Consider the following 22,751-nt stretch of genomic DNA (forward strand, 5'->3'; position numbering starts at 1 on the left):
AGAAACAACTCTTCAAAAAATGAAGATTCCGGTTTGCAAAGTGGCAAAGAAAAAAAAAAGAAAAAAAAAAGAAAAAAAAAGCAAAACTCTGGCATAGCTTGGATTCATGGATATGTTAAAATTGAACACAAGAAATAATGAGTTGAATACAGTACTCTGTGTTCCATATGTAGGATTAAAATAAAGGGGAGTTAAGAAAATTCTCATAACCCAAAGCATCTCCTTTACTCTGTGGCAGAAATGCAGATATAGGATAAAGTGATGCCAAACTACTTCTCATTTCCAGCGATTTATTACTTGGCTGAAAAACGCTGGTCTGCTTCAGCCTGAAGTTTCATATTTATGGTCACTGCCCAAAGCCAATTTAAAATCAAATTATGAATTTGAAATATTTTTATTCTTTACAAAATTATGGCTAAGAATGATGGCCCATTGTAAATTCCTTTTTAAGCCTGAAAATCCCCAAATGGTCATACTTCAGTAAAAAATGTACAGCTTGACAGCATTTAGCACAGATCCTAAATTCCGTGTTTGGGGCTGTCAGGAGCGCATGCAGTGCCTGAGGCCAGGGCACCTTTGAGCACTGCACTTCCTACACTTCCACACAGAGCAGGAAAAGTGGGATATCCAGAACAACAAACTAATGCAGGGCACCGGAAAATCTGTGTTTTTCTGCTCTTTCATAGCCACAAGTGTACGTGCAGACAAACCTCACAGCCACCTCCAGCTCAAAATCAACACCCAGTACTTTCTCTTCACTCAAAGAAAATTCTCCAGCTCTGCGCAGCTTTTGGCAACAGAAACTTAGATTTTCAGCAGGGAAAAGGATTTTTCATTCATTCCATCAAATGCTTGAGTTTATTGTGGGGAGAAAATATTCCCTTGGACATGGCCCTTTGCAGCTGAGCCCCAAAAAGCAGCACCTGATCTCTGAGGGGGCAGGACAGGAGGATTTGGAGCTCAGCACAAGGTAGAACCCGCAGGGCTCTTTTGCAAAGTGATTTCTTAATGGCACACACAAGTAGGGCAAGGGTTGGGGTATTTTCAGCACCAGGGTCTGAGTATGGGCCCCACTGTGAACAGTGCTGCAGATCTGGGAGCAGGAGCTGAGGAGAGGGCAGGGCTGGGACAGAGCTGGGACAGCAGGGACAGAGGTGCCACCCAGCTGGGACAGAGGGACACAGATGCCATGGGCCACTGGGAAGGGCTGTATGAGGAATTCCTGGCTGTGCTTCGCTGGCCAGGGCAGAGCTGAGGCTGAGCCCTCCTGCCCGAGCGGGCTGGCACCTGAGGCAGGGGTGGGTGCTGTGGCACCTGAGGCAGGGGTGGGTGCTGTGGCACCTGAGGCAGGGGTGCTCTGCCCTGGCACCTGAGGCAGGGGTGCTCTGCCCTGGCACCTGAGGCAGGGGTGGGTGCTGTGGCACCTGAGGCAGGGGTGGGTGCTGTGGCACCTGAGGCAGGGGTGCTCTGCCCTGGCACCTGAGGCAGGGGTGGGTGCTGTGGCACCTGAGGCAGGGGTGGGTGCTGTGGCACCTGAGGCAGGGGTGCTCTGCCCTGGCACCTGAGGCAGGCGTGCCCGGCTGCTGCTCTCAGCACTGGGACTCGTTTCCCTGGCAGACACGTCTAGGCCCAGTTTCGAGGCAGGACGAGGCTGAGGCCCACTGGCAGCTGGTTCACACCCCAGTGGGATGAGCAGTGGCTGTGGCACAGACTGCTGCAGTTTGGGGAGCAGGCTGCCAGGAACCTCGGCAGAGGCACACGGAGCATCTCTGCAGGTGCCCAGGGCACAGCCCGATGGAGGGGTCACCTTGCTGCTCAGGCACACCCCTCATGTGGACAGACAGGACAGGAGGGGTGCCAAAGCTACAGCAAAATAAATTGTTTCCTGTTGTGATCAGCTGGTGTCATCACAAAATAATCCAAAGCTATTTGCATCCTACTCTTTCCCTATTACATTTGCATTGCTTTAAATAAGGATATAAGGATAAGGATTTCCTCCTAATGAACAGCTAAGCAATGCCTAAGGGAGAGATGATCTTTACCGAGGTCTCTGTGTGGAATGAGCTGACAGAGAAATGAAGCTGCACAGGAAGAGGCAGCAGCCACAGCTGGGTCTATGAACATAAACATTTCTCTGAGGTCTGCCAGTCTTGGCTTGCCCACCTGGACCATCATACACTTTCTGCAGGGCATTGTTTCCTACATTGCCTTATTTTACCAGTCTTGAAATTTTTGTCTAGCTGTGTGGGACTCTTAAGCATTTCTCACACACTAAATCAATGCTCTAGTCATATTTTCCTGTTTTCTGTTAATCCTCAAAGTTGTAAAAAAACCTGAGACAAAAACAAGTAAAAATGCCCAGAGCTTTTTCACAGAAAATCTGAGGGAAAGCTGGTTGAAAGTTGATGGCACAATTTAGAAGAGGTAACAAATAATAATAATAGGTAAATGTGAAGTTGAAAATGCTGCTGAAGTCCCAGTTTGTGAAATACCACAGCACTGTTTGAATGAGCCCCTATGTGAGAGTGGAGATAGCGTTATTCTATTTCAGGCTCTGAGTAGGCGAGCAAATTTTCCCTGCTGAAAAAAAATCTAATAAAATCCAAAGGACAGCAATGAACTTCTCTGGATTACCATGGAGATAACATTTGCTTTGTTTGTCACATGTGTCATCATTACCTCCTCTGGTTCATTATTTCTGAAAGTGATTTCTATCTGTATTTCTCTCAGACCCAGTCAGTCTGAAGGACTTCTGTGCTGCCAGCACGGCGTTAGTGCTGCTGCCACCCACTCAGCCAGCCCAGGACAGCAGCTCTGAGGGGACCTGCAGGGGAGGGAGAGACACCCCAGCCCACAAACACCCCGTTTATTCTCGTGTCACTTACTATAAGTACTGTCTTCCTCTTTCGTTCCATCAATTGTTCCATCTGCTTGCAACTGCAAGTGGTATCCTTGCCTGCTGTAGAGCTTTGTTACTATACCTTTAAGCTGAGGCTCTGCAAAAAAACAACAGTGAGATTAACGTGGGAAATCCTGATGTGCCACTCCAAGCGAGCAGGACGTGAAAAACAAATCTTCAGGTTCCTTCTCAAGGCTGAGGTAAGAAAAAGACCCAAAACAAAAGCAGGGCTACCAGCTTTGCAACAATTTTCATTTAGGCTGAGATTAAATTTATGACTATGAAATCAATTGCCAAAATGATTAAATGCCACTTTCGATTACAGTGTGAGCAGCACAGCAAAATCTACTTCCAGTGCAGACGGATTCCAGCAGCACTGCTTGGCCTCAGGAGCCCAGCCCTATCTCATTTAAGATTAAAAATGAGCTGGCAAAGAGTACATTCAGTCTTTTAAAAAGGTGTGAGTTCTTAGATGGAGAGGAAAAAGAAGACTATTACAATACCATTAATAAGAGCCCCAGTGACAGCTGAGAGCCTAAATATATAGCAGCAAACGTTTAGCACAGGAACTGCTGCAGCTCTAATAAACAAACCCCCATTCCTCGCTGCTCCAGAGAGTACAGAGCATCCAAACAGACAAACTACTCAATGAACATATGGAAAATGGAGAGGGAAACCCTGAAATCCAGCAATGTGTGGAACTGCAAAATAAATATTACCATAAGGGCTGAGGTAATTACCTCATCAGCTAGAAGAAGAAAGATCAAAACAACACATAGTTTGCATAGATTTCTTTTTGCCATAACCATCCTCAGATTCACAGCTAGAAAGCAAGATAACGCACATGGTTTCCTATCATTCTAGGCCAAAAAGTACACAACAGCAGGAAATGCTGTCAAGTGTGCCATTCAAGATATCTGGCTAAAGCATCAGGAGTAATTGCAGAAAAGGTCTACGCCCACTGAATGCCAATGACATCTGCATTGTAGTCATTTCACAGTTACGTTTGTCAGGAGCTCATACAGCCCTGCAGCTCTCTCCACAACATCTCGCTCTCTTCAGAGACAAACACTGTGAAGATGTGGTGTGTCATTTCCAGCACTCTGCGGCTGGGTAAGCTCCTTGTGTTTGTACCAAAGGCACTGGGGAGCTCTGCTGCTGCACTTCATTGTAGCAGGGGCTGAAGCAAGAGCTTACAACAGTTTGCATAAGTGTATTAGATCTTATTGGCAACTTTGGTAAGAGTCCTGATGGACGCACAACTCTTATCTACCAACTTTGCTCAGCAGAAATTGCTCCAACCCTCACTCTGGCTCTCTAGCCATAACCCATCCCAAAGCTGCTGGCAAACTGCGAGAAGGCAGGCAGGTGGGGTGGCACAAGCACCAGTGCTCTGGCACAGCAAAGCACGGCAGCATCGCCAGCGGGTTTTGCTCCTCCCACGTACAAACAAACCACTCCGACCAAGGACCCAGCCTTCACGCCTGATCTTGTGCACCTGCGACCCAGAGACCCTCGTGTCCGCAGGGCAGCCGCAGGGGTGGCGTTCCTAGAAAGGCACAGGGCGCTGAAGCAAAACTCTGCAAGGTGCTGGCAAAAGCACAACTGGCAGAGAAAGCATGGCACGGCCATTCTGTGAAGCAGGGCACCCAAACCAGATCTCCAGACCATGAAGTTATTTAATATACAACTGAGAGATGCGTGTGTGGGAACTTCCCCGCTAGCACCTCCCCCACAAACACGCTCGTGTGTTCGCATGTGTGTAACAGAGGGACAGACCTGGGTCCACACAGGTGCACAGGTGAGGCACAGCCAGCAGCGTGTGCTACCCATATAAACCCGATGAACACGACGGGAAAGGACTGGCATGGGTACCCAGGTCCTGCACATCCATTGCACGAGCTCTGAAATACCTTTCCCCCTTTCCCCACACCTGACACACGCCCCAGTTTCCATTGCACCAAACCAACCAACCCCCCAAAGATATAACCCTTGCCAACCTGGTCGCCTTCTTCGCCTTTTCTTGGAGCCAAAGAGTTTGACCCTGGAAAACACATTCAACTTGTTCTTGTCGCAGCTTCCCTTGCTCTTGCTGGGGCTGTTGACACACTTACAGGCATTGGACTTCTCCCGCTCCCTGGCTTGTCTCTTCTGGCGGATCAGGGAGCTGGCGATGGCCGCGGCCATGGCCGCCACCGCCCCGGCCTTGGGGCCGGCTCAGGCGCGCGGGGCTCGCCGGCCGGCCGCGGCCAGCATGCTGCTCGGCCGTCCCCAAGGCCGGGCAGCTGCCGGGCAGCCTGGCCAAGGCCGCCCACGCCGCTCGGCACGGCAGCCCAGGACACGCCGGCGGGACGAGCACCGGAGCCCCGGCGCGGCACGCAACAGTTTGGCTCGAGCGATTTTGTCCTCTGGGGTCTTCTCCTTTTCACTTTCTGGTGCTTTTTTATTCCTCCCAACTTCTAGCAGGGGAAAGTTTGCAGGCAGAGGTGAGCGTTTCTACGGAGATCACGCAGATCACTTGCAAGACATCCCTCCAAGCTTCTCCAGACGCGCTATTTGCACGCAGCCATGGCACATCCACTTGGTGCAAGATCATTTCATCTCTCCTAGCCCCGATTTCTCCAGTTAACTTTTCTTCCCACCCGTCCCCTCCCCATTCAAATCCCAGCAAACACCTGTTAGACTCCAGCAGGGGCTGTCCAGTTGCAGGGCTTTTCTGGATCCTTTTTCCTCTTCTCACGTAGAAGAGACCCAAAGCAGTCGGTGCTGGAGGCTGGATGCCCCTGGGCTGCCGACGCCTCGGGAAGCCTCTTGTGCTGCGCTGCTGACAGGTGAGCACAGCCTCCCCTGCTCGGCTCTCGCACCGCAGCACCTGCCAGCCGGTAAACAAGCAGCTCCGGAGCCGGGACTGCAGCAGCAGCAGGAGCAGCAGGAGCAGCAGGAGCAGCAGCAGCAGCAGCAGCAGCAGCAGCAGCAGGATCCCTCCGGCAGCGATGCGGGCACCGCGCACTCCCCACCAGCCGTGCGCTGGGTACACAAATGAGGCGACGCAGCAAACCCCTTATCACCACCTCCCTCCTCCTCTGCCCGTGCCTCCTCCTCCTCCTCCTCCCGCTCCTCTCCCGGCGCGGCGGCGAGCGGAGAGCCCTGCCCGGCGCTGCGGGGCGGCCGCGGGGCGCGGCGGGGAGGGGACGGGGTGCCAGGGGACGGGTGCCAGGGGAGAGGGTATCAGGAGAGGGGCTGTCAGGAGAGGGGCTGTCAGGGGACGGGTGCCAGGGGAGGGGTGCCAGGGGAGGGGTACCAGGGGATGGAGGTGCCAGGGACGGGGGTACCAGGGGAGAGGGTATCAGGAGAGGGGCTGTCAGGAGAGGGGCTGTCAGGGGACGGGTGCCAGGGGAGGGGTGCCAGGGGAGGGGTACCAGGGGATGGAGGTGCCAGGGACGGGGGTACCAGGGGAGAGGGTATCAGGAGAGGGGCTGTCAGGGGACGGGTGCCAGGGGACTGGTGCCAGGGGAGAGGGTATCAGGAGAGGGGCTGTCAGGAGAGGGGCTGTCAGGGGACGGGTGCCAGGAGAGGGGTGCCAGGGGAGGGGTGCCAGGGGAGGGGTGCCAGGGGATGGAGGTGCCAGGGACGGGGGTACCAGGGGAGAGGGTATCAAGAGAGGGGCTGTCAGGGGAGGGGGTGTCAGGGGATGGAGATGCCAGGGCAAGGGGTATCGGGGGAGGAGATATCAGGGGAGGAGGTTCCACGAGAGGGGGTGCCACGGGCGGGGGTGCCAGGAGCGGGGGTGCCAGGGGAGGGGATATCAAGGGAGGGGGTGCCAGGGGAGGGAGTGCAGGGGAAGGGGGGGTGCCACGGGAGGGGTGGCTGCGCCGCTCGGAGCCGCCTCCGGCAGAGCAGACACCCAAACAGACGTGACTGCGGTGAGCAAGCAGCCCCGCTGGCCCCGGAGCAGCGCCGGGCTCGGGGCAGGGCGCAGCTCCAGCCGCGCTGCCCCTGCCTTTCCCTCATCCGTACGGGCTGTCCCCGCTCCGCATCGCGGATTTATCGGGGGCTTTTTGTGCCTCTCGCCCTTCCTTCCCACCGCCTGCTCTCAGCTGCAGTTCTGCAGCAGACGAGGAAATCCTCCGGAAGAGCAATCTCCTTGTCGTTGCCATGTTCTGCCGTTCCCGTGTCCCCGCACAGAGCCCGTCTGCAGCTCGGTTCATTCCCACAGCCCGGTTCATTCCCGCAGCCCGGTTCATTCCCACAGCCCGGTTCATTCCCGCAGCCCGGTTCATTCCCCGTGGTTCATTCCCCACAGCCCGGTTCATTCCCACAGCCCGGTTCATTCCCTGTGGCCCGGTTCATTCCCCACAGCCCGGTTCATTCCCGAGGCAGAGGCAATCACAGGCTCGGCGGGACAGCCCTGAGAACTGGCTCAGGCAGCACTGCCACGGCAACAGGCTGCTGTCAGCCCGGGCAGCCGTGCCTCTGTGCCCTGTGCCCTGTGCCCCTGTGCCCCTGTGCCCTGTGCCCCTGTGCCCTGTGCCCTGTGCCCTGTGCCCTGTGCCCCTGTGCCCCTGTGCCCTGTGCCCTGTGCCCTGTGCCCCTGTGCCCCTGTGCCCTGTGCCCTGTGCCCCTGTGCCCTGTGCCCTGTGTCCCTGTGCCCTGTGTCCCTGTGCCCCTGTGCCCCTGTGCCCTGTGCCCTGTGTCCCTGTGCCCTGTGCCCCTGTGCCCTGTGTCCCTGTGCCCCTGTGCCCTGTGCCCCTGTGCCCCTGTGCCCTGTGCCCTGTGCCCTGTGCCCCTGTGCCCCTGTGCCCTGTGTCCCTGTGCCCCTGTGCCCTGTGCCCCTGTGCCCTGTGCCCCTTGTGTCCCTGGCTGGCTCTCGGGGGGCTACAGAGACACCAGGGAAGGCTGTGAGAGCCCAGGCTCCAGGGGACACCAGGCACGGCTGTGACAGCCAGGCTGCCGCTGTGCTCCCGGCTCGGCCAGCTGCTGAGGGGTTTGTGGTTTGCCCTTCCTCCCCTCCTCAGCAGCAGCGCTCCAGGCCCTGTCGGGCACACAGCGGGACAAGGCCTGGCACCAGCAGCAGCAGGTGCTGCCCAGCTCCTGCCAGGGTTGGCTTAGCTCTGCAGCCACTGCAGCCCTTCCCTCGGCTACAGCAGCCCCAGCAGCTCCTCGGCCGGGAATGCCTGTCCCACGGAAGGCCGTGCCAGCCCCGTGCCAGTGACCAGCGCCCTGTGCAGGCTGTCACCTGCAGGGACAGTGTCCCTGTGCTGTGCCAGCCCCAGTGCCACGGCTGCCCCGGCTGCAGCAGCTGCTGTGTGCACACACGTTTGTTTATGAGGCAGCCCGTGCACACGGGCAGATTAAACAAACATGCCTCATTTCTTATTTCAGTTTAACGCTAGGGTAAAAATAGCTGCGATTCACAAGTTCCACCACTACCCTCATCTGCCAGTCCACATAAGACATATGAAATCCAACACAGGAGAAGCCAGCTGGGTATTATTAGCAATAACTCATCCTACTCAACTCACCAGTAACATACTACGAATTTTGCCATCTTTCCGCTTCCAATACTGTCGTGAGTGAGGCTTGTTTTCTTTCCTGAGACTCGCCCATTACTTTATAAATATTCCCAGTTTGGAAAGCAGTGTTTGATCTTCAGATCAAAGTGAAGCTGCCTCATTGTGATCTGTCCTATGAGGTCACAAGACATTGCGTTTTCACAGAGACTAACCAGAACTCAGAATTCAGCTAACCTTGAAAATCCCGGGGAAAAGCAGTATATAAAAGCCGTATTTGGGATATCTTTCTGCCAGCATTCCAGCCTGCACGCTTAAAATCCATAATGAAAATTCATTTGCCCAAATGTTCCTTGACAGATAACTAAGAGAGGAACAAAAATAGCATATATGCATAATCAGATTTAAGTTTCAAAAACAGTCCTCCAGTTTTTTTTGCATGAGCACCCTCTTCATCTATCGGAACTCCCACAAACATGTCTTCATTTACTATAAATGGCACATGAAAATGAAGATGTTGTTGGGAAAACGTCTTTGGTACAGGACCAGCCTTTGGACTACTTCAGTGTTCCAGATATAAAAATCTCAAGGAAAAGCTTTATTTTGTTTGAAAAGCAAGAACTGTTCACTCCGCCCCACACTAAAATAAAATAAAAATTACATTCCAAGTGACCTTTTGAACGTAGAAGACAACAAAGATGTTCCTTGAGCACACATTCTCTCTCTTTATGTTTATTGCAGTGGGCACATTTAAAGCTAAGGGGTTAATTGCCAGTGCCATTTCAATCAAAGAGAATTCAGCATGGGACAGACTTGTCCAGCTGCTGTCAGAGACAGTGCCATTATCTCCCTGGAGCTGCCATCTGACCAGAAGCAATTCCACTGTTTTGAAGTAGACAAAGATCTCACCCACTTTTGATTTATAATTTTTCCTCCCTGTCATCTGTTGAGCGTTTGCTCATGATTATTTCCATGATTCTGACACTAAAACATGCTTGAACCCTCCGAAGTTGCCTGGACTGGGCAGAAGCAAAGCCTGCAATCTGGCAGCCAGGCCAGGAGTGGCTCTTGGGCTGAGGCAGGGCATGGGTACACAAATGATGCTCAGAAAGGCATCAAATCCCCATCACTGGCCCAAGCTGCAAGCAGTGCTGGCTCTTTCACCCAGTCAGAGGCAAGGGCCAAAATTCTGGTTTTCTGTTCTTGCTCTCTGAACCATCTGTGTTGTGGCAGGTCCCAGACCACTGCTGTTTGCCCTGAGTTTGAATCTATCCCGGGAACAAAAGATTTAGTCAGTCCTCTCTCATGCTGAGCAAAACAAAAACTGAGACCAGGTGAAAGATACCAAGCCAGCTGCAGAGCTGACTGCCATGGAGGCTGCTGCAAGGACAGCCAGAGCCCATCGTGCACATGTCTGTGTCCAGGGCAGCCCTGAGCAGAGAATCCTTCCCAGAGAATCCTTCCCAGGCAGCCCTGAGCAGAGAATCCCTGAGCAGAGAATCCCTTTGCAGGCAGCCCTGAGCAGAGAATCCTTCCCAGAGAATCCTTCCCAGGCAGCCCTGAGCAGAGAATCCCTGAGCAGAGAATCCCTTTGCAGGCAGCCCTGAGCAGAGAATTCCTTCCCCTAGCACCCGTCACTGCCCACAAGCCCAACGTGTGACCCTCCAGGGCACCCAGGCTCCTCTGTGTCCTCTGAAGCATCAGCAATTCTCATGACATGCTGCCATAAAGTAGGAACTGATTTCCAGCACCTTGGGTCAAAGTATCCCACCCTTAGACTAAACTGCATTCTCAGTTATTTCCTGTTCCCCTGTATAGAAAGTAGTAAAAGATTTATAGTACGCTTTATATAAACTAATAGTGTCTGGGCAAAACAAATGCTGCATCAAAATCAGACCAGAACTAAAAAATCCCAAGCCAGCTGCAAGCCTCACTCAGTCCATCTTAAACCCCAAACCACTTTTCTACAGTTACAAGCTTGAAGTTGCTTTGGCATGAGAAAAAAACAGCCTGGCATTGGGTGTCAGGAGTCTCTCCTGAGGCTCTTTTGTTCTTGCTGTTACAGAAAAAGTAGGAAAAAAAAGCTTCAAACAGCAAATCTATGGACTATTTCCACTGCCTGCCTACACTCTCCAAAAGTAGAGCATTATTTTCTGAAAAGCAGCACCAGAATCTCATCTCTGTCTTTTCAGGACGAGATAAACAAGACTTTCCCAGTCAGGGATGACACAGCAGCACTGAGGCCCCGGTGGTTTCTGCTCTCCTAAGTAAACAGAATCACTATTCACCAGGAAGCAGAGCTGCTCAGAGCCCAGTCCTGCCTCACTGAACCCCTGGGTGAAATGTGCCATGGACATGACTCAGCCTGTGCTCTGCAGCCAGCCCCAGCTGGGCACAGCCCGCAGCCAGCAGGGCAGAGCAGGCAGGGCTGGCCCCAGCACCCCCGGGCGTGGGCTGCACCCAGGCAGGGCTCCAGAACTGCAGCCTGCCTTCATTGCCGAGGGCAAGATGGAAAAGGCTCCTAGAGGGAGCTGGGCTTCCAAGCAGCTCCACCCAAGAGCTCAGACTTGAGGACATTTTAGTAACAGACCAACCTGAAAATTAATAGTAAAGAATGGCTACAATAAGCAGCTGCAGACAGAAGTGTTTTTATGTTGAGAGCATAAGGGACTTGTAAATAGTGATGTGAATGTTCCTGTGTATGTGCCTGTGCCATGGTTTTTTGCAGAAGTGCACTGGGCAGCCTTGCTCAGAAACAGGAAAAAAATCAAAATAGATTCCTGTGACAGCAGTGTAGACGTGACACCTAGACCCACTTTATCTAAAACTTACTTCTTCCTCAAAGGATGAGGTGACTGATTTTTATCTTCTCAGGGTACAGAATCAGGAATCCAAGCAGCAGAAGAGACCCCAGTACAACTGGTGCACGGGACTGGATGTGCCAAAACTGGCACCCATGCAGCAAGGCACAGAAACACACCCCTGACTTCAACACGTGAGACATCTCACTAGGACTACTGAGGTATTTAAAAATAATTGTGTAGCTGATGCATCACGGAAGGTTCTCATAGTCTAAGCCCATTATCTTCTCATATCTACACAAGTTTGACAGGGCAAGGTCTTGTGACTGACAAGAATTTGGGTCTTTTCTTCATGACTTGCATGACCTGCTAAATGCTCAGGATGGCCACAGCACCTCATATAAAGAACACCAGTTTCCTCTCAGATTCTCACAGAAAATACTAATGAGAGAAAACCCAGTTCTGCCTCTTCCCAGCTGTGAATTCCAACTCCTTTATACTAGATCAGTAAAAACTGGATTTGATCTGACCTGGTAGTGCAGCCATTTTTGGAAAAGGAGGGCATTGTTTGAAGATAGAAAAACAGAAATATTTTTACCTAGGCTAATTCATATTCAGTCATCCCAAAATGTCAACCACAAAAGCTCATCTATGCAGGGCATAAAAGATCAGCACCAATCAGCTGGGAAAGGTCACAGAACAAACACAAGGGATCCAGTCCCCAGCTCTGCAGGCTCCCGAAATGGGAGCGTGCTCTTCCTGTGCCCGGGGGAGCTGAGCCAGGGACTGGCAGTGCCCAAGTGACCCCTCTGCCCACCAGAGCCAGGCAACACTCCCACAGCAGCATGCACAGAGGGTCTGCTCCCTCACCTCCCAGCACGGTGGCTCTTGGAAACATCAGTGCACTGACAGCTGCTGTCCCTGAAACATTTCCATCTCAGCATGGCACACAGCAGAAGTGTGGGCTGTGTGCCACTGTCCAACTTAACATAAGGCCACTTTACACATGACAGAACACTGCAAATAGTCCTGCACGGAGCCAAGGCAAGTTGCCTGGAAATTGCCACATTACTCAAGTAAGATCTTTTCACACCTTTTCACAGATCTGATGGTTCATCCTTTGTCAACAGCTTGGTAAAACCAGACTCGGTGGGTGCCCAGTGAGCTGGAGCCTCTGAGAGCTCTCCTCCTTCCCCCTGCACGTAAGCATGTCCCCAGCTCCTCAGAGCCACGCTCCCTGCTTTGCTCAGAAGGAGCTTTGCCCCACTGCTTGGCTCCATCCAGCTCAGAGCCCAGCCCCTGTGAGCCTGTGACGGATGCCAGCCTGGCAGTGCCCAGTGCTGTGTTAATGATGCAGGACTCGGCTGCACCTAACCATGCCAACCAATTACACTGGGGCCAGAGGAGCCCAGCACTGCTTTTCTGTGACTTCACCCCCATGCCAAGATCGTGGCACTGCATTCACACAGACAAATGAGAAGCTGAGCAGAGTGGTCACAAATGAAAGGGACTCTGAGGAAGAAGTGTTGTGTCTTGGATGGAAGCAGAGCTCTCCAGGAACTGGGGTTAGACCCTGCACCAGCCAATGATGCTTCTGGAAATGTGGAAGTGGAGCCTGGCTCACTCACTGGCATGGAACTGGGACCAGCTTACCCAAGGAAAATGCTGGTCTCAGCCTCTGTAAGCAGAAGGAAGGTCTGTCCTTGAGGATTAGGAAAAGAGCCACGAGCCTGAGCTTCCTTTGGGTCTCAGCTCACCAAGTAACAGTCATGGTGTGAACAGAGTGTAACAAGACATATCTGACTGAAGCGATGGAAAAGGGAGCTTTACCTAAGCTCATCTGACCAGGCTCTGGGCTCAATACTCACAAAAGGAGAGAGAAAGGCAGCTCCAGATGGCAATTCATTCCCATACAAAGAACACCACTATTTTCCCAGCTTTATGAAGGAAAACGTTACCTCTGCTTTACTGAACTTGTTGCAGAGTGAGTCAGACTGTACTTCATGCATCGTTATGATAAGTGATATTTACCACCACCAAAATTAAGTGAACCCTTAATGAAGGTCAGTGCAGCTCAGGGTCTTGCTTCTGGCAGTGCTCAGTCACACACGGGAACAAAAATCCAGCTCAGTCACACTTCCCACACCCAACTGGTCCTGCACAAGTCAGCCTCATGACAGGAGCTGCTGCTGGCAGGAGCAGAACAAAGGTGACATCTAGAAATCACACAGGGATTTTGAATTGAAAAGTACACTGCATCATGAGTAAACAGAAGAGAATTCATTGTCACAGGTTAGATGCACTGTTTTCACAAGCAACACCATGAAAAATATTGGCCAGCAAACAGGAACATGAACCACAAGCCAGCATCTGCTCTGTGGGATTTAAATAGGTTTGGAGACTAGAAAAAATGTGTATGCAAATTTCACAGAAGCAAATTAAAAGAAATTCAGAGAAGTCAATTCAGAGAAGGAAGCTAATGGCAGAACATCTGCTGCTGCTCCCAATATTCGCAATAGAGGCTGGGAACATTTCTGGGGAGTCAGACCTCATCAGAAAGCTCAAAAAGGTTCTGTTGCTATGCAGAGAAGCATTGCTCAGAAATCAGAGAAAGAGACAGGAAGCTGCCCGAGCTCAGCACTGTTGTTCCTTGCTTAGGTCCAGCTGAGGCACAGCAGGGCCACGTTTGCTTCTACAGACCAGGTAATGTCCCACCCGTGGCACATTTCTACCCAAACCCACTGCAGAGGAGCAGACTAAGCTGCACAAGTGGACACAAAGACAACACCATGATTTTAATCCAACCCCCAGGCCATATGTATGGCCTTTGCAGCACCCAGTCATGCAGCTGAAAGGTGCTGAGTGAATGCACAGCAGACAGACACCCTGTTACACAGGTGATGGTAAATCCAGGCTTTCTGTCCTCTCCCTTCCGCCCCCAGCCCCTTGTTTATCACTCTCATTTCCACCTCCTCCTACCAGATCTTCTTTCCTTGTTTCATGCAAAACTACAACATGCTTCTGATGAGAAGTAGTCACAACATCCATCAGTATCTCCCGATACTGATGTCCCTACCCTTCAGCTGAGGTCAACTTAACCTTGTTTACAAACAAATAAGATTAGTTTAGCTTTATCTATAACATTCCAGGGCTTGGGAGCTTTTGCTGGGAAGGGACAAGGAGCAGACTGAGATTGTCAGGCACAGAAATAAGCCTGCTGGATTGTAAGAAATTCTCTGGGCATATATTCATACAGACACAAACACAGACATTTTTTCTTCTTCCCGATTCACAAATATGAGCAAACCCAAAATGCTACAAAAAGGCTGAGATACACAAACACGAGAGAATCAGAGGGGAGCTGTCAATGACGGAAGAAACTTTCACCTCCCTCAGTCCTTTTTTTCCCAGTTCTGCAAGATATGAAACATCTTACTCAGTAACTATATTTTTAAACCTTTACTGCCATAAATTTTAGCCTACTTAAAATTTTCTGATGTACAGTCTTTTCAGGAAGCTTTCAGCAAAATATAGAGTTTCCTGTACAGGAAGTATGCAGTAAAATATGAATTTGTAAGCAGCTACAAACCAAACAAACGGAACAGATTTCCAGTGCTGAAAGTACTGGAAACGAATAGAATGACGAGAAAGAGAAGCTAGAAGGACACCTGCAGTCAGTCGGGGCAAGTGCCCCGCGAGGCTCCCGCCTGCCGCGCACTGGGGAAGGTTTAACAGGGTACAAATCCCTCTGGGTTTAGTGAAATGTGCTGCTTTGAGCTTGCTAGCATAAGTGAAATATGCTGTTTGGTCTGGTAACTGCAGCACTGCAAAACTGCCCCAGCTGAAGAGAAAGAACGCGAATTTTCAAGTTTAAGAGGTAAGAGATAAGAAAGACTCCTCGGACATTGATACAGACAGGGCAGGGTGACCCAGGAGTTCTTTCTGTACTTTCTGACAAAAACTGAGTACAGGTGTAACTAGCTGTAAGTGTAACCTGAAATCAGCAGAATGAATATGCATGAACCTATTATAAATTTCTGTGCATATGTAAATTAGTACAGGGTAACAAAAAAGGGATCGGGAGTTCTCAGGGGCATGCATGTCCTTTAAAGAGTCAGGATCCCTCCCATGCACCCCGGGGCACCCGCGGGCAGCGCCCGCAGCGCTCCCGAGCGGCTCCGCCGGCCGAACCCGGCGCTGTCCGCGGTGCTGCCCGGCCGGGCCGGCCGCTCCGTACCCGGCCCGCATCCGCACCCTCATCCCGGGTCTCCCATCCCGCACCCTCATCCCGGATCTCCCATCCCGCACCCTCATCCTGGGTCTCCCATCCCGCACCCTCATCCTGGGTCTCCCATCCCGCACCCTCATCCCGGATCTCCCATCCCGCACCCTCATCCTGGGTCTCCCATCCCGCACCCTCATCCCGGATCTCCCATCCCGCACCCTCATCCCGGGTCTCCCATCCCGCACCCTCATCCTGGGTCTCCCATCCCGCAACCCTCACCCTGGCTCCCCCATCCCGCACCCTCACCCCGGATCTCTGATCTCCCACCCCCAACCCCTCATCCCGCCCGCTGCTGCCCTGAGCAGCTCCTTAGCCCGGGCACAACACCCGGCCCTCCACAGCACGGTGACACGTCCCCACACTGCAGGTACATCCCCACACCATGGGCACATCCCCACAGCACGGTGACACGTCCCACAGCATGGTGACATGTCCCCACAGCACGGTGACACGTCCCACAGCACGGTGACATGTCCCCACAGCACGGAGAAACATCCCCACACTGCAGGTACATCCCCATACCATGGGCACGTCCCCACAGCACGGTGACACATCCCCACACCATGGACACATCCCCACAGCATGCTCTGTACCAGCTGCACACTGAAGCTGCCCAACAGACACCCCAAAACCCAACCCACAGCAAAGGCCCCGAGTGCTGCAGAGCCCCTTCATCCTCACTGCCAAACCTCTGCTGCTGCAGCACAGAGGCACCAGCAGTGACAGCCCAGTGCCACACCTGCCCGTGGCAGAACCAGGGCAGAGCAGCGCTCACTTGGCCCTGCACACTTCACTGTGCCCAGACCTGCTCAACTGACCTCGAAAACAAACATGGAAGCCACACGCCATCCATAGGACTTGGTGATTAGAGTGTTGTTTCTAATCCAGAGTGACACAGCCCAGCTGGCATCTCAGCTCACAGTTAATCTGAACGCTCTGCACAGGCTGCTGCTCAGATTCTTGTTTGATATTGGGTATTGTATCCTGCACACACTACTGATCAGATTATTGTTTGATATTGGGGTATTGCATCCTGCACACACTGCTGGTGAGATTCTTGTTTGATATTGGGGTATTGCATCCTGCACACACTGCTGATCAGATTCTTGTTTGATATTGGGTATTGCATCCTGCACACACTGCTGATCAGATTCTTGTTTGATATTGGGGTTTGTATCCTGCACACACTGCTGATCAGATTATTGTTTGATATTGGGTATTGTATCCTGCACACACTGCTAGTGAGATTATTGTTTGGTATTGGGTATTGCATCCTGCACACACTGCTGGTCAGATTCTTGTTTGATATTGGGTTATTTTACAAAAGTCCCTGGATCTGCTCTTCCCTTCTAGCCACAGGGCGTTGGTTCTTAGAGTAATCTGATCATTTCACATACCCCATGCAGAGAACACACTTTTTCATTATGGAAGAAAAATAAATTACCCCATCATAAGCCTTCAGCTAAAACATGGACAAAAAGAATAGATAAATTAAGAAGGTTTTGTATTGAAAATGTTTTTACGTTATTAACACCACGACAAGGTTGCCTTCAGTTAAGGTTAAGCACAGTACTCTGATGAAAGGCAATTAGAAAAGAAATGGAATGGTTTGTTTTTTCTCTAACGCAATTCTTACACCTGACAAAAGCTTGGGCACAAAATTACTAAATACGTGGCACAGATGTTTAAAAGGCTATAAAATCAACCTGTTTGACATGTGAAACATATATTTAATCAGGACAAATTTGCCAGTTCAGCAGCATATTCAATCTATTTGCAATACCAAACAGTAGGAATGAACAGCAACACCTGCCTTTTCCTTCTTAAATGACTTCTTTCTAGAGTTACCAAAGAAAGCTCACTAAGTCTAAGAACAACCACATTCTTAGTATTAAAAAAATTAACCTCTGATTTCTTTATATAGTTTATAACCTCTACAAAGGATCAGTTGCCAAGAAATACCTTCTTGTTTTTTCCTGTAAAAAACCATTGCTTAAATACATCTTACCTGAATAAGACTTTCTTATCCCCAAAGCCATGCTGCCTTCCAAGCTGCTCCTGCCCAGACAATTGCAGTCTACATTTGGAGCAGACACACAGGGAGGAGATCAGAGAAAGTTTAAGGCACATTTAAAGTATTCTCTAAGGTATTGGCCAGAAACATCAAGCCCATACTCGTGGTATAGAGAGATCATTAATGGGCATTAGTGACAGACCATTATGACTTTCAGAATCATTAAAGATTCATAATGTAGCTGCATTGTTCTGGCAACATCTCACCACTTCGTAGACATAAATGTACCTTTCTCCTACATGATTTACTTAAACTTATTATTTTTCAGTGTCAGATTTTGTTTTCTGCCTCCTAGAATTACAAAGAGAGGCTGTAACAGGATCCTGCAGTGCATCACACCAGCCACAGGAGCCTGGTGCTTGGTTTATTTGGTGCCCTTTCTGCAAGGCAATTGCAACGGGAATAGCACAACAACATTGATGAGGCTGAATATGTACCATTGCTTTCTACTTTAAATAAGCTGAATTACTGATGCACCACACATGTCACAAGCATAAAAACACTTGCAAGAATGAAATTCACTAACAATTCTGAAATAATTACCCTTTGAAATGGTTAAGCTTTATCACTGCCTTTCAGGAGAATTCACCATTTGGTATTTGGATATAGTGAAAAATATTGCAAATATGCTACTTGGGGCCAATCAAACCTGCAACTCCCAATGCAATTTTGACAAGTAAGGAAAACACTGAGATTTGCTTTTAAGGATGTACACTACTGCAAACAGGGTGCTCCAAAATGTGGCTGCAGTTATACTTCAGCTGTGATAATAAAGGGCTGGATTTAAATTTTCTCCTGCTGAACTGGACTAAGCCCTTGTTTAACCCATCTTTGCTCAGTACAGTAAATTAAACAGAACAGTAAATTAATGCTCACACATTATGTAAATAATGAGATTTAGGCTCTTTAGAAGCAGAGTCAGATTTTGAAGTCAAATATTGTCTCCAAGTGTGATTTGTTCCCTGTGAAACCACAAGTTCCAGGCAGTAGAGAGGAGCTGTTAGCAAAGGCTCTGAGTTTGCAGACACGTTTTGGGGGAGCCTGAGCTCGGCCCACCACTGTGCCCACTGTGCCCACCCCGCTCCTGTGCCAGGCAGAGCACCCAGCTCCCTCCGGGGAGCAGCAGCCCCTCGGTCCCTCCTCACTCTCACTGCCACTGCCACTGTGTGGGCTTTGCTGTGCCTCAGCCCACTTCCAGACCCTGGGCCTTGGCTACCAAAATGAGATCTGGCAGCCAAAGCCTCCCAAGAACTTTAAATTGGCAGCATTGATGCTGTGCTGATCTAGGCCTGAAAGGGGAAGCTCACCAATTCACTACTAATAAACAATTTTCCAAAAATAGTATTTTAGTGTTTACTAACACACATGACTGCTTATATATTTGGAATTCACAACATGAAGTATGCAGAAACACACCATGCTGTGAACTGCACAATTTTAGAATATTCCCTGTTTCTTACACCACGATTGCTCTTAATCAAGCTGTGAATAATCCTGATATCCAACTGCACTGTACAATTAAAACCATCCTTAATTGCTGTTGCCAGAAACAAACAGTACCTCACAAGGAAAACTGCACTGGGGCAAAAAACTGAAGTTGATTTTGAGACGTCTCCACTTGGAAATGGCACTGTTTTCACCAGAGGAGTAGCAAGTCCATTTCTAATGGCCTGCTGATTCTATTGATTCCAGGACTGACCTTGAGTCAGGAGGTTTTCTGTCACCCATGTCAGCCACTGACAGGCAGGCAGAAGCCCAGAGCGGCTTTGTTTCTGCCAGGCAATTACAAACAAGGTTAATCCCTCCTAAATGCACTTCTTACTGGCAACAGGAGGCTCCCAAAGTCTGCGTTACCTTGTGGGGATAACTCCCTAGAACTGACATGGATCTTACGCGTTTGCCTTCCCAAGTGACCACTCCACGTGATGGAGCCCCAGCCAAAACCAGCAGAGGCAGGCAGGGAGGGGAAAAGATGGCTTGGAAAGGGCATTTATGTTCCTAACCATCCAAAGAGAAAAGCTCATATTGGCCCTCCAAAAGCATCCCTTTAAAGCAAACGTGGATCCGTTTACCCATGGCATTACGTGCCAGAACAGGTAATTTGGCACATCCCGGGGGATTGCTGCCCCCCGGTGCCTTGCTGCTGTTTTGGGAACAGAGCAGCCAGAGCATTATCAAGCACTCTGCTCTGAGAGCACAGCCACACATCAGCACAGTGCTCCACCCTCTGCGTGTGCTCTGCACGGCACAGGAACTCTGTCCTTTGGCCATGATGCAATTATTATTTTGCATTATCATGTAGGCTGCAATAAGAGCCAAGCACTGCCAGAGAAGCCAGCACAGGCAATCCTGTTTCACAGAATCCTGCTTTGTGCTTTCCAATACATCTTGTCCAGACAAAACCAACAATCAGCCTTGCCCTTCCTCCCTGGAATCCAACAACAAAATCCCCAAGCAGCTTGTCTGACAGGCAGAGGCCAATTGCTCAGGCCCCACTTCTGCTGCTGCTGCTGCCACCAGAAGATCTCAAATGCAAACTCTGGCTGAGCACGGCCAGCACTGCTGCCTCAGCAGCCCCTGCAACGCTGCCCAGCAGCTGCAACAGGAGCCTGGCAGGAAAATGCAGATAAAAGGGCTCCTGCCTCGCTGCAGGAGGAGGAGCAAGGAGAGCAGAGCTCGGAACTGCCCAGACAAACACAGCTCCCCTTGGGCTCTGGAGCCTGCACAGACTGCTGCTGTGTTAGCCATCAGCAGACTTTCATTAACCCGTTCAGAAATACCAATTTCAGCTCCAAAGAAAAGTGACTCGATCCAATTTTATAATTTTGTGTTTCAGATTAGTGAAAATATCATATATTTGTAAGGGAAAATACATTTTCCTCTCTCCTTTTGACCCATTTGACCTGTTGTGCAATCTAAAATGAAAGTAGTTAATATTCGGATGCAGGGAATGTTTCCGTTTCTACTTTCTAAAGGGAAGCTGAGTGAAATCAGCGCAGCAATTTCGTTCCTTGGCTTCATCTGCCACCTGGTGGAACGAGCGGGGCTGGCAGAGAGCAGCGCTCGGCTCCCCCAGGCTCCGCAGCTCGGGGCTGCAGGAGGCAGCGAGCAGCACTGCAGCTGCAGCACCTGTGCAGCTCAGTGTGCAAGGCGTTCTGCAGCCAAGGCAAGCTTCCACACACGGGGCACACTGAGTTCCGATTGTTAACCTGTGAAACTACGGAGCTGCGAGCTCCCAGATGTCAGACATGGTCCCAACAATTTATAACTTAGGAAAACCTCCTGAGCCCGAGAGAAGCTCAGATTCAAAATCAGGACTTGCAGGCAGATACAGGATTCCAAACAGAGAAGCAAAAGAGATGCTCTGGTGCCGCCTGCAAATAGCTGGAAATGCCCTGCTGCTATGCCATGAAAATAAAGCAGGAAAGACAGAACTGGTGCAAGCCTCAGCTCCTGGAGCTGCTGTGCTCTGTCTGGAACAGGATGTTTATTTTACATTCTCTTCAGAGCATTTCAGCAGAACTGCAAAGCCAGGTATGCCCAAAAGTAACTCCCCTTTCCTCAGAGTGAAATCAGCAGCCCTGGCAGTGCTGTCCACACCCAGCACAGGACAGGGTGACACTGCTGGGGAAAAGCTGTGTTTAATCCTTCAGATTTTGTTCTTAATTTCTCCTGATATTTTTTAACACTGTGAATCATTGATATTTTATTTTCCTGTGACAACACATGAAAAGAAACTATTGAAAATGTGACCTAAGCCCTGGACAGAAAAGGAGGAGCAGAATTCCCTGAAGTTTTAAAGAAGACCCTGCATTCTTTCGAAAGTCAGCCTCAAATTCTCTGTATATGTTCCAGTAAAAGCGAAACACTTTGCAAGTGGATTGAGACCACATTTACACGTGGGAGCTCCTGATGTGGAGTCCCAGGACCAGAACTCCATGTGCTGGGTATATACAAAAAGGATTTCATCCTTGCCCCACGATCCAGACTCTCCTCACCAGCCACAGATGGTAATGCCTTGAAGTTTCATCTGAGCACAAAATGGAGCATTTTTGTCCCCAAAAGGTTCCATGGCACTGACAGGAGCTGCAGGGAGTACGACTGGAGAGTGGCAGTGAAGGTCCTGGCAGAGTGAAGGGTTTTTGTGCCAGGAGCACCCATCAGGCTCCAGCTGGCACCGAGCTCGCCCCAGCTGTGCTGCCCTGGGCACGGGCACAGAGCAGCACAGAGCTTCTTACAGCAGGGCTCACTCAGCATGCTCAACAAGGAGAAGAAAAACCTCTCGCAGACAGAAGAGCCATCACCACCTATTCTGCAGACACTATTTTGGCCTACTTTCCTCACTAGGTGAAACACTCCCACGACTCGAGCACTCAGAGAAATCTCAGTAAAGCTTTTGCCACTAGAGGAAGCTATTCCATAATTCTTTTTTCCAGTGGCATGCCTGTACCACCGAAATCTCAGTGGAGCTTCTGCAAAATCACCACTGCTCTCTTCCAGCTGTTCTTACTGTGCATTCCTCTGAAATCAGGAAATCCTCAGTAACTGTATGTGTGCTTATTCTTGTGCCAAAGAAAAAATAAGTTCACAAAAGCCATTGAGTTCCTAACCTGGAGAATTTCTGTCTCTTTTAGCATGATGGTGTTTGTGCAGCTCTACAGGCAGCGAAAGGGAAAATGCAGGTGATTAAGCTGGGGGCTTTCAGGGACTCTGCTGATCTGTAAATACAATAATCCTAGGCAGAGAAACTTAAGGTGGATGACTTATTAACGTGGTCCTATCATCAGCAAGTGCATCAATTTTCTTCACTATTTCTTGTCTTTTTTTAAAGTCTTTGAGCACCTGAACCTCATCTTCAGACCATCAGACTCCAGGTGACCAGATTTAGGATTCATCCCCTTGAAGAACTGTGTAGTTTTGCATTATTGCTCCATGTCTGAACAGGAGCAAATTTTAGAGCATCCCAATTTTCTAAGAAAGATTTGCCCTTTCCAGTCTGGCCTTGGTATAAACTGATATGAAGGGAAACAGGCCAGGTCATTCTGTTGGACAAATCTCAAGCTCATAAAACATCTGTGGCTGATGGTGCCAGAAACAGCTGCCCTTTCTCCATCCCCAGAACAAGCACATCCCGGAGGAGATCACGGAGAAAGGTTTGTTCAACAATCCCAGTTTTTGGTGC

General features: G+C 50.3%; 1 protein-coding gene across 8 annotated transcripts in view; it reads right to left on the bottom strand.

Annotated features, from left to right (window-relative positions):
* FGF13 (fibroblast growth factor 13) overlaps positions 1 to 22,751 on the bottom strand; it is a 172,054-nt gene that overhangs the window by 34,988 nt on the left and 114,315 nt on the right. For 6 of the 8 annotated variants that reach the window (XM_085570695.1, XM_031504774.3, XM_031504773.3 and 3 more), the window contains one exon: positions 2,886 to 2,996. In XM_085570695.1, coding sequence (XP_085426821.1) covers positions 2,886 to 2,996 — 111 coding nt within the window. Of the gene's footprint in view, positions 1 to 2,885; positions 2,997 to 4,899; positions 5,550 to 17,503; positions 19,345 to 22,751 lie in introns of those variants that run through there. The other 2 variants (XM_085570696.1, XM_021542162.4) reach the window with 2 other exon arrangements.

This window comes from Lonchura striata, chromosome 4A (assembly GCF_050655825.1).
Source record: "Lonchura striata isolate lonStrDom1 chromosome 4A, ASM5065582v1, whole genome shotgun sequence".
NCBI classification, from domain to species: domain Eukaryota; kingdom Metazoa; phylum Chordata; class Aves; order Passeriformes; family Estrildidae; genus Lonchura; species Lonchura striata.